Genomic DNA, 16,830 nt, shown 5'->3' on the forward strand with positions numbered 1-16,830 from the left:
AAACACTTCATCTTCTTATTTCTGTATTAATATAATGGTGTATGTGCGGATGGATATGTGTGTGTGCGCGAGTGTATACCCCTTCTTTCCTCCTTAGGTAAGTCTTTCTGCTCCCGGGATTGGAATGACTCCTTACCCTCTCCCTTAAAACCCACATCCTTTCGTCTTTCCCTCTCCTTCCCTCTTTCCTGATGAGGCAACAGTTTGTTGCGAAAGCTTGAATATCATGTGTGTGTTTGTGTTTGTTTGTGTGTCTATCGACCTGCCAGCACTTTCGTTCGGTAAGTCACATCATCTGTGTTTTTAGATATATTTCTGTATTAAAATTCATGTTAGAAGAATATTATTTAAAAAAGTCATAAATAGCCTATATTTGAAAAATATAAGTAAATCAAGTAATTAAAAGAAGAGTAAAGAGTGTATTATTCAATGCAAAAACTTGAAATGGTAGAGCAACTATTTCTCATTGGAAATTGAGAATGATGGTAGAAAGCAAAGACTGGAGAAGGAGCAAAATATGAAGATACAGGCAAACATGTGGTACTTGATCATGTCCACTGATAGTGAAAGAAGACAGGGAGCAAGAAGGGGTGATAAAGACATTCGTCCAGCAATCTAAACTTGGGGTTCACAATAATTCTGATAGATATATACTTACATCCCCCCCCCCTCCCCCCATGAACCATGGATCTTGCCGTTGGTGGGGAGGCTTGCGTGCCTCAGTGATACAGATAGCCGTACCGTAGGTACAACCACAACGGAGGGGTATCTGTTGAGAGGCCAGACAAACGTGTGGTTCCTGAAGAGGGGCAGCAGCCTTTTCAGTAGCTGCAAGGGCAACAGTCTGGATGATTGACTGATCTGGCCTTGTAACAATAACCAAAACGGTCTTGCTGTGCTGGTACTGCGAACAGCTGAAAGCAAGGGGAAACAACGGCCGTAATTTTTCCCGAGGGCATGCAGCTTTACTCTATGATTAAATGATGATGGCGGCCTCTTGGGTAAAATATTCCGCAGGTATAATAGTTCCCCGTTCGGATCTCCGGGCTGGGTCTACTCAAGAGGATGTCGTTATCAGGAGAAAGAAAACTGGCATTCTACGGATCGGAGCGTGGAATGTCAGATCCCTTAATCGGGCAGGTAGGTTAGAAAATTTAAAAAGGGAAATGGATAGGTTAAAGTTAGATTAGTGGGAATTCGTGAAGTTCGGTGGCAGGAGGAACAAGACTTTTGGTCAGGTGACTACAGGGTTATAAACACAAAGTCAAATAGGGGTAATGCAGGAGTAGGTTTAATAATGAATAAAAAAATAGGAATGCGGGTAAGCTACTACAAACAGCATAGTGAACGCATTATTGTGGCCAAGATAGATACGAAGCCCACACCTACTACAGTAGTACAAGTTTATATGCCAACTAGCTCTGCAGATGACGAAGAAATTGAAAAAAATGTATGATGAAATAAAAGTAATTATTCAGATATTGAAGGGAGACGAAAATTTAATACTCATGGGTGACTGGAATTCAGTAGTAGGAAAAGGGAGAGAAGGAAACATAGTAGGTGAATATGGATTGGGGCTAAGAAATGAAAGAGGAAGCCGCCTGATAGAATTTTGCACAGAGCGCAACTTAATCATAGCTAACACTTTGTTTAAGAATCATGATAGAAGGTTGTATACATGGAAGAACCCTGGAGATACTAAACGGTATCAGATAGATTATATAATGGCAAGACAGAGATTTAGGAACCAGATTTTAAATTGTAAGACATTTCCAGGGGCAGATGTGGACTCTGACCACAATCTATTGGTTATGACCTGTAGATTAAAACTGCAAAAAGGGGGAATTTAACCCTTAAATGCATGATTTTTTATTTCAAGCTGTAAAAATTACCATGTTTAGTTTATAGTGCCTACATTTCGAAAAAATATTGAAAAATTTTTTAAATTAAATTAACAAAGCACTATTGTTGAAAATCGCTTTGTAGCTGATCAGCTACATTTTGAGTTAACACCTTACGAGCCACAATAAATGTGCTTATTTTGCTCCCTCAATTTTGACCAAATCTCGCGTAATTTAATTGTTGATTATGATTAAATACTTTGTATAGGAAGGGAAAAATCCTAAAATAAAAAACAGGACATTAATGTTGTAAATATTGAGCATTTATTGTATATTTTATACACTTTTATATATGAACAATAAGGTATCTAGTTCCAACAGGTTTGTACCCAAGCATGTGATAATCACTTTACATGAAAAGTTTGAAAACAGTTCTTTTGTTTGTGCAAACACAATGCAACTGCACATTTATTACACTGAACCCAGGAAAATCCCTTGCATCCTGGCATTTTGCACCTCTGTCTCACTTGCAAGTACGAAGGCAGGTGACCTACTTGATCCAGCCTTACATCTTGTGGAGGTACATGTGCTGTGGGCCCCTTTGTCTTCTTAGCTTGTATTTGGTTTTCGAGTTCATTACTTGGCCTTCCACGTTTTGCTGAAGTTTGACCTGAGCGACATAAACAGTGAGCAATTTCCATTCGAAATTCGGAGAGTTTCATAGTTCTCCTAATCCCTTTGGTTTCTGCTACTCTCCTATACAACAGCCAGGAATTGACTACTCCCATGTCCGGAGATGGTAAAACAATCTTATATACCATTTTCGACTTTTCACAAGAATTTTATGTCGACCCATTATGCTGTCAAGAAGGTCAACACCTCCCATATGTTTATTGTAGAGCTTAATTATTTGTGGACAAGGTATTGTTATTCTTGACTTTGTTTTTTTGTCATACCTCCCTGCTTCATGAATAGGCTGCTGTCCAGCAAGTGTAGAAAGCAACATCACACTCTTGTTATCTTTCCACACTACATTTGATATGTCGACACCATCCACTGTTGCGACGCGCTCTACTGATGCACCTCGTGCCATTTTCTTCAGCTCAGCTTCTGAAGGGAGCTTGCAGTCTGGCACTCTGTTTCTTCTGACTGTCCCAAGTGAGTAAATTCCTTGTTTATGTAACCATACAAGCAGTGGCAGACTTGTGTAATAATTGTCACAGTACAGTTTGTGGTTCATATTTCTTGGTAGTATCCTACTGAGTCGAACTACATCATTTGCACTTGCTCCCAAGTCTTCCTCCCCAGTCACTCTTTTTTCTGGTTCATTTTCATCTCCAGTGAAAATCTCAAAATCGTAGGCATAACCAGATATGCCACTAATAACAAATAATTTGTATCCATATTTATGAGGCTTGTTTGGCATGTATTGTTTCAAATAACTTCTAGCCTTTGTTGAACATATCTGTTCATCAACAGAAACACACTCCTCAACAGGTATTGTTTGAAACCGAGATCTCATCAATTCTATTATGGGTCATATCTTGGAGAGTCTATCATGACCTTTTTCACCCCTGGGTATCATTGCACTGTTGTCATTGAAGTGAAGAAACTTACGTATTTGCTCATACTGATTCACTGTCATTGTTGTCTTGGTCAGATGAGTACCAGTAACTTCTCCCCAGTAATCCCTCGTATTAGGTACATGAACTATTGACATTACGAGACAGATGCCTATAAATTGTTTCATGTCATCACAGGATAAATCTATTGGTCTATCAGGATTACACTGCACACTGTATCTATGAGACTCTTCGACAATTAGATCAAACAATTTAGATGGAAATATATGTTTGAAGAATTGCTATGGAGTATTTAAGTTTATTACTTCTTCTGGTAACGAAGTATTGCCATGAAATTTTGACTGCAGTTCGGGAATAATCAACTGTTTATCTTTCCAAACCACACTCCTGCTGTTTTTGGTAACATTTTTGCTGCTGCATGGCAGTTTCAGAGCATTATCAGACAACTGTGACGTCGATTCCTTCATTATAACATCAGATTGTCTTGTTCCAGAAACATCTTCAGTCCTAATTACTGGTACTTGACTTTCTTCGTCACTACTGTCACTATCACAATCAACAGATTCTGGAGCAACATATGTCTCATCTTGAATGGAATCGTCAGAGAAACACTCAAGATCGTCATCACTGCTTAGTGGAATCTCTAACCATTCCATAAGCATTTCTTCTTGACTCTTTCGAGACATTTTTACGTCAGCGCCTGAAATGCAGTAAATGAAAAATGTAGCTGATAAGCTACATACACAAAAACAGGCCTCATTTCAAATCTATCGCAAAGACACTCGAATTAACTGTTTACACCATATCTACTTACGTTTTCAAAATGAAAAAGTAATTTTCAAACCCAGAAATCAGTGCACAAACACCAAAAACACACCTCAACTTTCCGCCAAACCACACACTTGGCAGTATGTCCACACAGCTCACTGTCGAACTGCTTCAGCTCGTCCTGCCATCTATGATCGCTATGAAGAACTACTAGAAACTGCAGCGGAGTGTATACACTTAGCTACATAACGAATTTGATCGAAAATGTTTCTCCATATGGAATAAATCGAAGAAATGAGGTCTGTAGCTTATCAGCTACAGTATGCATTAAAGGGTTAAGGGGATAGGACCTGGATAAACTGAAAGAACCAGAGGTTGTACAGAGTTTCAGGGAGAGCATAAGGGAACAATTGACAGGAATGGGGGAAAGAAATACAGTAGAAGAAGAATGGGTAGCTTTGAGGGATTAGATTAGATTAGATTAGATTAGATTAATACTAGTTCCATGGATCATGAATACGATATTTCGTAATGATGTGGAACGAGTCGAATTTTCCAATACATGACATAATTAGGTTAATTTAACAACATACTTAAGTTAATATAACAACTTTATTTTTTGTGTTTTTTGTTTTTCTTTATTTTTTATTTATTTTTTATTTTTTTATTTTTTTTTAATATTTTTGTTTTTTTTTCTTTTTTTTCTTAATTTATATCTAAAAATTCCTCTATGGAGTAGAAGGAGTTGTCATTCAGAAATTCTTTTAATTTCTTCTTAAATACTTGTTGGTTATCTGTCAGACTTTTGATACTATTTGGTAAGTGACCAAATACTTTAGTGCCAGTATAATTCACCCCTTTCTGTGCCAAAGTTAGATTTAATCTTGAATAGTGAAGGTCGTCCTTTCTCCTAGTATTGTAGTTATGCACACTGCTATTACTTTTGAATTGGGTTTGGTTGTTAACAACAAATTTCATAAGAGTATATATACTGAGAAGCTACTGTGAATATCCCTAGATCCTTAAATAAATGTCTGCAGGATGATCTTGGGTGGACTCCAGCTATTATTCTGATTACACGCTTTTGTGCAATAAATACTTTATTCCTCAGTGATGAATTACCCCAAAATATTATGCCATATGAAAGCAATGAGTGAAAATAGGCGTAGTAAGCTAATTTACTAAGATGTTTATCACCAAAATTTGCAATGACCCTTATTGCATAAGTAGCTGAACTCAAACGTTTCAGCAGATCATCAATGTGTTTCTTCCAATTTAATCTCTCATCAATGGACATACCTAAAAATTTGGAATATTCTACCTTAGCTATATGCTTCTGATTAAGGTCTATATTTATTAATGGCGTCATACCATTCACTGTACGGAACTGTATGTACTGTGTCTTATCAAAATTCAGTGAGAGTCCGTTTACAAGGAACCACTTAGTAATTTTCTGAAAGACAGTATTGACAATTTCATCAGTTAATTCTTGTTTCTCAGGTGTGATTACTATACTTGTATCATCAGCGAAGAGAACTAACTTTGCCTCTTCATGAATATAGAATGGCAAGTCATTAATATATAATAAGAACAACAAAGGACCCAAGACTGACCCTTGTGGAACCCCATTCTTGATAGTTCCCCAGTTTGAGGAATGTGCTGATCTTTGCATGTTACGAGAACTACTTATTTCAACTTTCTCCACTCTTCCAGTTAGGTACGAATTAAACAATTTGTGCACTGTCCCACTCATGCCACAATACTTGAGCTTGTCTAGCAGAATTTCATGATTTACACAATCAAAAGCCTTTGAGAGATCACAAAAAATCCCAATGGGAGGTGTTCGGTTATTCAGATCATTCAAAATTTGACTGGTGAAAGCATATATGGCATTTTCTGTTGAAAAACCTTTCTGGAAACCAAACTGACATTTTGTTAGTACTTCATTTTTACAGATATGTGAAGCTACTCTTGAATACATTACTTTCTCAAAAATTTTGGATAAAGCTGTTAGAAGGGAGATTGGACGGTAATTGTTGACATCAGATCTATCCCCCTTTTTATGCAAAGGTATAACAATAGCATATTTCAGTCTATCAGGGAAAATGCCCTGTTCCAGAGAGCTATTACACAGGTGGCTGAGAATCTTACTTATCTGTCGAGAACAAGCTTTTAGTATTTTGCTGGAAATGCCATCAATTCCATGTGAGTTTTTGCTTTTAAGCAAGTTTCTTATTTTCCTAATTTCAGAGGGAGAAGTGGGTGAGATTTCAATTGTATCAAATTGCGTAGGTATGGCCTCTTCCATTAACAGCCTAGCATCTTCTAATGAACCCTGAAGTAGTGAAGGCAGCAGAGGATCAAGTAGGTAAAAAGACGGGGGCTAGTAGAAATCCTTGGGTAACAGAAGAAATATTGAATTTAATTGATGAAAGGAGAAAATATAAAAATGCAGTAAATGAAGCAGGCAAAAAGGAATACAAACATCTCAAAAATGAGATCAACAGGAAGTACAAAGTGGCTAAGCAGGGATCGCTAGAGGACAAATGTAAGGATGTAGAGCCATATATCACTAGGGGTAAGATAGATACTGCCTACAGGAAAATTAGAGAGACCTTTGGAGAAAAGAGAACCACTTGTATGAACATAAAGAACGCAGATGGAAACTCAGTTCTAAGCAAAGAAGGGAAAGCAGAAAGGTGGAAGGAGTATATAGAGGGTCTATACAAGGGCGATGTACTTGAGGACAATATTATGGAAATGGAAGAGGATGTAGATGAAGATGAAATGGGAGATACTATACTGCGTGAAGAGTTTGACAGAGCACTGAAAGACCTGAGTCGAAACAAGGCCCCCGGAGTAGACAACATTCCATTAGAACTACTGACAGCCTTGGGAGAGCCAGTCCTGACAAACTCTACCATCTGGTGATCAAGATGTATGAAACAGGCGAAATACCCTCAGACTTCAAGAAGAATATAATAATTCCAATCCTAAAGAAAGCAGGTGTTGACAGATGTGAAAATTACCGAACAATCAGTTTAATAAGCCACAGCTGCAAAATACTCACACGAATTCTTTACAGACGAATGGAAAAACTAGTAGAAGCCAACCTCAGGGAAGATCAGTTTAGATTCCGTAGAAATACTGGAACACGTGAGGCAATACTGACCTTATGACTTACCTTAGAAGAAAGATTAAGGAAAGGCAAACCTACATTTCTAGCATTTGTAGACTTAGAGAAAGCTTTTGACAATGTTGACTGGAATACTCTCTTTCAAATTCTAAAGGTGGCAGGGGTAAAATACAGGGAGCGAAAGGCTATTTACAATTTGTACAGAAACCAGTTGGCAGTTATAACAGTCGAGGGACATGAAAGGGAAGCAGTGGTTGGGAAGGGAGTAAGACAGGGTTGTAGCCTCTCCCCGATGTTGTTCAATCTGTATATTGAGCAAGCAGTAAAGGAAACAAAAGAAAAATTCGGGGTAGGTATTAAAATCCATGGAGAAGAAATAAAAACTTTGAGGTTCGCCGATGACGACATAATTCTGTCACAGACAGCAAAGGACTTGGAAGAGCAGTTGAATGGAATGGACAGTGTCTTGAAAGGAGGATGTAAGATGGACATCAACAAAAGCAAAACGAGGATAATGGAATGTAGTCAAATTAAGTGGGGTGATGCTGAGGGAATTAGATTAGGAAATGAGACACTTAAAGTAGTAAAGGAGTTTTGCTATGTAGGGAGTAAAATAACTGATGATGGTCGAAGTAGAGAGGATATAAAATGTAGACTGGCAATGGCAAGGAAAGCATTTCTGAAGAAGAGAAATTTGTTAACATCGAGTATAGATTTAAGTGTCAGGAAGTCATTTCTGAAAGTATTTGTATGGAGTGTAACCATGTATGGAAGTGAAACATGGACGGTAAATAGTTTGGACAAGAAGAGAATAGAAGCTTTCGAAATGTGGTGCTACAGAAGAATGCTGAAGATTAGATGGGTAGATCACATAACTAATGAGGAAGTATTGAATAGGATAGGGGAGAAGAGAAGTTTGTGGCACAACTTGACCAGAAGGGATCGGTTGGTAGGACATGTTCTGAGGCATCAAGGGATCACCAATTTAGTATTGGAGGGCAGCGTGTAGGGTAAAAATCGTAGGGGGAGACCAAGAGATGAATACACTAAGCAGATTCAGAAGGATGTAGGTTGCAGTAGGTACTGGGAGATGAAGAAGCTTGCACAGGATAGAGTAGCATGGAGAGCTGCATCAAACCAGTCTCAGGACTGAAGTCCACAACAACAACAACATATATTTACATAAGTCATTTGGTATCTAAAAATGGTTGTAGCCATTTTATCACACAAATTTTGTGCTTAGGTAGGTATGTTTTGTAATAATATTTAAAAAAAGATTTTTGAATACATTATAATTGAATATGATCGCATTGTTAAAATGTTTGGTTCTTATTGGAATTCTTTTGGGCATTGGACTTCGCTTACATTTTTGCTGAAGCTGCAGGTGGCGGAGGCCTCTGGGAACACCGGTGCTTGTCGTAATCACGAAAATCCTCTTCCTATAATTTTCCTCTTCACTTCCTTCAGTAAATAAAATGCTCGATACGGTTTTTTATCATTACATTATTTACTCACACATAGGATACATCTAGATTGCAATACTTCATCTCTAAAATCGCACATCCTCATCGTACTTCTACATACGTGAGTCTGTAAGAGTGAAGGGGGAAAAAAATTACAATAGTTGACTGTTTTTTCGTTCATTTGTCTGCGCCTTGTCTTGCAATTGTAATTAATGTCTTTGCCAACTCTCTGGTTACTTGGTGTTCCAATTTTTGTTTTTTAATAAATCTTAATTTTATGGAATCCTGGGGCCTTTAATCATGTACTTATACAGTTTCCTACTATAAATTAATCTGATCAGCATAATTTTTAGCATATTTCTTAACAATAACCATCATGTTTCACTAACATAAATCAATGATGTATTTATGACGTAAGTAGTCAGCTGCAAGGACAGAAATGAAATACATGTGAGTGGTGATAGATGTCATAAACGGTTCTCTCTGGAACAGATGCGATAACGAACAAGAAGGGTGAAAATAGGTTGCCTTCTCTTACCAATAACCAGAATTTATTGGAAATGTCCATAGGTCAAATGGTGCTATTTATTACTCTTTGTATTTCAGAATTTATCATGTCTTCTAGGGCTGATAATGAAATTATGCTCTATCTTCACGTCTTGTATCTCCACATCAGATCTCTTGTCCTCTCCTATAGCAGTTCAGTAGTATACAGCAGACATTCTTATTTACACCCTCTTGTGTTATCATTTTACAATGAGGCTAATGAAAGCACATTTCGAAGGACATATTTGTTAAAATTTAAAATAAACCTTCATTAATTTTGTGTTAGTTCTTTCCCATTTCAAAAATTGCAAGCAGAAATGATGCATGAATAAGCAACCAGTTGCAATAAATATTGATATTAGAATATAATGTAGGCAGAAGTGGAAGCTGTATTATAATATGGACGATCATTGGTCAGTTACAGAATTTCGTTGCAGACATTACTGTGAAACACTTTAGAAAGGCAAATGAAATTCCTGTGTCATACTAATAGAAGCTCTGTGACCCAGGCTAGAGTGCTGTGAACATAATGCTTTGGACACTAGCAGGCAAGCTGTTGTATCAGAGATACAGTTTTCGTAGAGATCAGAGTGCCACTTAAAGAGTTCTTGGCATGTGGATATTTTGCCCCAGGCAGAATGAGGGAATGTAAATAATGGCATTTGGTGCACCCAGTTGCTTCTGCATCCACACCTTGCTATGTGAAAATTGGCAGGTTAAAAAATAGTGTGGCCATTAGAAACCCTGTCATCAGAAATCACTAGATCTATCGGATGTGCGGTGAAAAATAAAGACCAAATAGAATTAAAATTGGGTAATGTACTTCACTTCAGAGTTACAGAATTCAGTTGTTCAAATGGTTCAGATGGCTCTGAGCACTATGGGACTTAACATCTTAGGTCATCAGTCCCCTAGAACATATAGAACTACTTAAACCTAACTAACCTAAGGACATCACACACATCCATGCCCGAGGCAGGATTCGAACCTGCGACCGTAGCAGTCCCGTGGTTCCGGACTGCAGCGCCTAGAACCGCACGGCCACCGCGGCCGGCAAAATTCAGTTGTAGGCTTTAACTAAAATAAAGCTGAAAACAATGATACAGATATTGAAGGGAATAGAATAGAATAGAAAGACTAATTTTAAATATAAACCAAAAAATCCATGATAGTCATCCATATTTGCATACTAGTGTGCTCATATTCTAAATTTACTCTTCACGTAAATTTTTAAGTGATGATAATAAATCTCATCAGAAGATAAGAGTGTATTTAAATGCAAAATTAGGACAAAACCTAGGTAACGACGTCTTAGTGGGAATGCAGGAACATTGGGATTGTACATTTGCTGGATGTGCTGAGAACACCATGTTTCTCTTGAACACATTCCCATAGAAGCAAATGAATAGAAAATGGACATCACAGGGTCAGTATGGAACTATAAGAATGCAGTTGACATATTATTTGTAACAATAAAGAAATTGTGGAGAATTTGTAAGTGATCCATTTGTAATGCATTAGCAGTAAAAATTTGATAATCAGTTGTTGGCTTCAGGCCTAGTTTTTAATATTTCAGTCCATATTTTCTGCTCCTACTCTATGATTGTAAAGCACTATCACATTCTTGCCTGTGTGTAAAATCCTATTTGTACATTTGACAGCACAAAAAATTACCATGGCTCAAATTTGAATTACCTGTCATGTTACATGGGAACTAGTCACATTATGGGGTGTACAGATTTACTCATAAAAGTAAAGAATACTTTTAATTGTGAGTGTAATAGAAGGATTAATACCTTTTTTTACTCATGACATAAGAGCAGACCTTCTATAAATGTGCAAAAAAACTGCACTGTGTCATTCATATAATTGCAGATCTAGTAAAGGCACTTCATTTTGTGATGTGGAACCAAGAGAGGTAAGAAGTACCTAAGCATCAGTAGCTGCAGCATAATGCATTTGTAGCTTTATGGCATATTTAGTTGGAGTTGTAGAAGGAAATGGTGACAATGTTTGGTTTGTATCTGGCTTAGTATATTTTCTTCTACTGTACAAATTTGTTTAATCAGTATAAATCATGAAATTAATAAAATGAGCATTTTATATTTCATATTAAATATTTTTGGCCATGATAAGGACACAACATTTGGCTTTCTCACCAGTTAATACTCCATCCAAAAGCTTTCGGTGACGTGCAGCAATCTGTGAGGGAGTGAGTCTATGAAGTGCTTGATAAATCTCTGTTTCTGTCACCTCCTTCCATGCAGCTATGGGTTCCAAAGATCATTATGGGTTCATGGTGCAGGGTCAGGCCAGTTTTCTCACATAGTCTGTTTCATCTCTGCCCTTATAATTTCAATAATGTTTAGGTCTGGTGCAGGAGGTCGCCAACTGAGAAACCTCAGTTTCTTCCGCAAACTGCTTCCACACTGTGACTGATGTGTGTAGGAGACTAATTGTGCTGGAAATGTGTTCCTTCCGCTGGATAAAACACACACACACACACACACACACACACACACACACACACACACACGGTCACCAGTCACTGCAACATGACTTTAGATGTATTTGAGGTCAAAACAGTCCACTAACAGTGTGTGTACTTATACTGGACGATTACTTGCTGGGGACAATACCAATTCATCAGAAAAGATCATGCTCCTCCAGCCACAGTTGACAATGCCCTTGGCAAATGCTGATAAGTAGACTTGATGACTTCACGGAATTGCTCCTTAATGGCTGCACATTTTCTAAGTAGTCTGACCTCCCAAAGCCAGTGATGAACCTTAATCCAGTGATCCGAAAAATGCAGTAGTATGTTTCAAATGTACCATATTTAAAAAAGGATTTTGATTTGACTTTAGAAAATTTCATTGTCCTGGACAGTGTTGTTATACGCCCAAGTCCAGTTCCCACATCCCTGCTGACTTCTCCAGTAATTTGATAACATTTTGTCCATTGTTGTCCAGTGCACTTAGGAATCCCATACTATACCTCAGATGGAGATGCTGTCATTTCCTGTCCTCCACAAGAATTATGACATGATCATGAGCACCCAGTTATTGATCAGGCATGGTGCTTGAGTAATGTAACGTGACTTGACTGAAAGAGATGTGGTGCATGTATTTGACCTTGCTCATATACTCTCATTGGCTATTACAGAAAAATTGGAATGTTTACAGACCTGACTCACGGCAACATACTGTGAGTTTATTATCAATGAAACTCCGTAAATAATTCTCACGTATTAAGCCAAGTAGAGGCAGTAAATTTGATTTTTTGACTACAAGGCAGTAATTCTCCTCTAGAAGTGACTGTCACTGATTCATAGCCAAACTTCTCACCTTCCGTGGGAAATTAGCTGAACATCATGAAAATGTGTTTTGTGTAAGATATAATACAGTGGAGGGCTTCATAACCAACAAATTCTTGTGACAGATCTGGAATACTGACAAGATCAGTTCCCTGTAATTCTTGAAGTTGTTCCTAAGCAAAATATTGCATTTCATCCACATCATTGCTGCTGTACTGGACTCTGACTCTGCCTGCAATTTCCATTGCACAATTTCTGTGCTCAAAAGTGCTAAAAATAGACCTAGTTCCATACTGACGGATGTTTGGATTCTGTTTTTTTTTTTTTTTTACCAGAAATTTGATATTACTTAAACACAGGAAATAGTGTTACAGGTTATTCATAGCCACTACAAATTCTGTCCTTTTTAAGGTTCAATGAGTGGGAGAGGTTGCCACTTCATTGTATTCTCCCATATTACTTTGTAGAATTTTAGCCATTGTCATATTGATTGGCAGTGTTCTTGCATATTCATTTCTATAATGTAAAGATTGCCCATCTCATAAGTGGTGAAGTGAGAGACTGCAGCACTCTAATGTGGTTTAAATTGTCATTTATTTATTCAACGGCTCACGTACGTTTTAAAGGTGGGGTAACCCAGTACCATACCATTTCACAGTACTCTATTGTTGTTTTTTTCCTCAGATTCCATCAGTTTCTGTATGAAAACTTACTACTTTAAATTATTGATTTACAGTTAAAAAATTGAACCAATTTTGTGCTAATATGTCAAATATTTTAAAACTGAGCTGTTGCATTTATGAGTTTGGTTTGGTCAGAGACCAATGTAAGAAACCATCTGCACTTCCCTTAGCCATATCTGCATTGATGCAAGTGATACCAACACTACTGGGACATGCAAATAGTTGACTGTGTACATTTAATTTTGTCACTTCCTTGATGTTGTGTTGTGGGAGCTATGCCTCACATTAGGCTTGTGGAGAAGTGAAAAACATGTTTATCAGTAGAAAATCCTGAATGGAATGGATGTACTCTGATATGTCATTCCTTATCAAATAGAAGAGTTGTTCTCCAGCACACTAAGGAATAACCTAAACAGTTTAACAAATTTTTTGTGAAGTGTAAATCATGATGGTATGCTCCCTTTATGTAAAACAGTCTTTCATCAGCAACAGACAATACAATAAATGCAATACAGTTCAGTTTACAGACGTGCAGTACAGTAAAGAGCCTTGCAGTACGAGACAGCAAAATCCCACTCTTCAAGATTATCTCAGGCCACTCTTCCTCCCTCCTCCACACACACATATAATGTATGTGAGTGACTACTATTAACATATTTAGTTATTATCAATATACTTTGTATTAATTGAAATTAAATATCCTTGTAATGCAAAGTGATAAAATATTACTGATAAATGCATTTATTATAAATACATATTATACTGAGCATATTTTCCTTGCAGAGAAAAGTAATACTCGGAGCTGAGAACTGTCAAGAATGTTCATGGACAAATAATGAATAAACAAACTTTTGTTATTAACAAAGTCTATTACCTATTTCATTTTGCAAAAAAATTTGTGTTGTGATGAAATTTTATGAAATAGTTTCCATTTAAATGTCGCTTATTGAGAAAGCTGCCACCTTGTTCTGACGTGGCTTATTACCTTCCTGTAGCTTCAGTGCATTACAGCCTTGTGCACAGCTCAGCAAAAAATGAGTGAATCTCACTTATAATAAGCTTTCACTTATCTGTAGACACACGCCACTAGGGGATTGTCTCATCTTTCACTTTCAAAAAAATAGTATGTATATTCATCACAAAGCGTCCCCAATAATGTTAGTAACTGAGATCATAATGTGCATTTATGCTGGCATGCCTGATCATTACAATGTCATTTGTGTATGACCATGGGCAGTTATCTTAACATTACATTTCTTTTAATCATTAAGCAGAACAACTTAAGCTATTCATATGTCCCACTTCCAAGGTGTAGACAATTTGTTTGTTTTGTTGACAGCCAATGGGTATAATGGCGCTTCTAGATGAAGAATGTTGGTTTCCCAAAGCTACGGATAAATCATTTGTAGAGAAACTTATTAGTGCTCACAGTGTACATCCAAAATTCATGAAGACAGACTTCCGTGGTTCAGCTGATTTTGCTGTGATACATTATGCAGGTCGTGTAGACTATTCGGCACACAAGTGGCTGATGAAGAACATGGATCCACTTAATGAAAATGTAGTATCTTTGCTCCAAGCTTCCCAGGACTCCTTTGTTGTGCAAATATGGAAAGATGGTACGTATAATTTATTTCATACAAGTTTTGGTTAGATGGTGGTAATAACAAACTTACTCCAGTTTTTTTAATAGAAATGTGCTGAAGACAGAAACCTCTGGTGAAATTTTTGTACATATTTGATACACTGAGTATGATGAAACTTTTGTACATATTTGATACACTGAGTATGATGAACATAACTTACATCATGTTGTTAAAACTGAGACAACATAAACCAAAATGACTCAAAATACTTAAAAGTTTGAAATTTAAAATACTTCAACTTGAAATATGTCTATATTATCTTTGTCATGTCAGTAATATAAGAGCCTAAAGATTCTTCATTAAGTTATGTGTTCTCTAGGCATTGACATGTCTTGTAGATGTATTGAAAGTTAGTTTCTGAACTGAGTAATTGCTGTTGAAAAAGTATTTTTATTATTGATTCGTTACCACTTCATTGCCGTCAAGAAATAACTAAATTGAACACCACCCTTTGTTTCACCATCCTTCTTTGATCAGTGCAAATGGTTGTGTGAAATTTTAATTGATACCTACAAACTGAGGTTCAGTTAAGACCATCTTTTTCCATGGGTAAGAATTTCTTTTCTAGCATACCTTTTTTTTTTTTTTTACAATTACAACAGTTGTTTAAAGATCTTAACGTAAAGAAATGAATACAAAAAAGTTACAATATTTTCTCTTTATACATTGTGTGTCAAAAGAAAGTTTTATATATTTGAAGACCTCTGTGCATGCACAACAAATCAGAGAAGAGCGGAGGGGAGGAAATGTTTATCACTTGCATGGCTTTTAAGAATTCAGTTGATATAGAGCACTTCTCAGGAGCGACTGCACACTCTGTGTGCCAGAATTATAAAAAACTGTGATTTGGAAACTGTAGCATGAGGGGAATTTTGCAGTGATTGTAGATTGCATAATGTGAATGATGCCCCATGTGTTCCCCTTATCTGGAAATGAATCAAAACATTTGAGGAGGCCAGCTCAATACTGCCCAAACTGAAATCTGGGTGACCCAGGTAATAAAGAATGGGCGAATCCTTGGAGAGTATAAATTGGTTGTTTGTGACAGTCCTAACCTCTCCATTTATAAGCATGCATGTCCTTCAAATGTGCATAGATCGTCACTGCAGCAAATTTATTTATTTATTTATTTATTTATTTACACTTAAAGTTCTGTAGGACGAAATGGAGGAGCAAATCTCAAAGGTCATGGAATGTATCAGTACATGAAATTACAGCACAAAAGCAATAACAGATAAAAATAAATGTTTATGAACCCAAAAAAAGTCAAGCTATAAGTTTCAGTAAATGCAGTCAATTATATAACATAAGAATCAGTGTAATTTTTCAAGGAACTCCTCAACAGAATAAAAGGATTGACCCATGAGGAGACTCTTCAGTTTAGATTTCAAAGCATGTGGATTACTGCTAAGATTTTTGAATTCTGGTCTTCTCATGGTAGCTTATTGAAAATGGATGTGGCAGTATACTGCACACATTTCTGCACAAGAGTTAAGGAAGTCTGATCCAGATGCAGGGTAGATTTCTGCTGAGTATTAACTGAGTGAAAGCTGCTTATTCTTGGGAATAAGCTGATATTGTTAACAAGAAATGACCAAGCTAGTGTCATCAGCAAACAGAAATATTTTGGAGTTACCTGTGATACTAGAAGGCATATCATTTATGTAAATGAGGAACATGAGTGGCCCAAACACTGATCCCTGATCCCTTCTGGGGTACACCCCCCCCCCCCCCCCCCCCTCCTCTTTGACCGCACCCCATTCAGACCCCACATCACAGCTGTTCTCACACTGTGAATAATGATCTTTTGTTGTCTGTTGTTCAAGTAAGAGGTGACCCAATTGTGAG

General features: G+C 37.1%; 1 protein-coding gene across 1 annotated transcript in view; it reads left to right on the top strand.

The window, feature by feature from the left end:
• Positions 1 to 16,830, top strand: part of LOC126457868 (myosin heavy chain, non-muscle-like) — a 285,711-nt gene that overhangs the window by 214,783 nt on the left and 54,098 nt on the right. The window contains 1 exon segment of the mRNA XM_050094524.1: positions 14,676 to 14,955. Within this exon segment, the coding sequence (XP_049950481.1) occupies positions 14,676 to 14,955 (280 nt within the window).

This window comes from Schistocerca serialis, chromosome 2 (assembly GCF_023864345.2).
Source record: "Schistocerca serialis cubense isolate TAMUIC-IGC-003099 chromosome 2, iqSchSeri2.2, whole genome shotgun sequence".
Lineage (NCBI taxonomy): Eukaryota > Metazoa > Arthropoda > Insecta > Orthoptera > Acrididae > Schistocerca > Schistocerca serialis.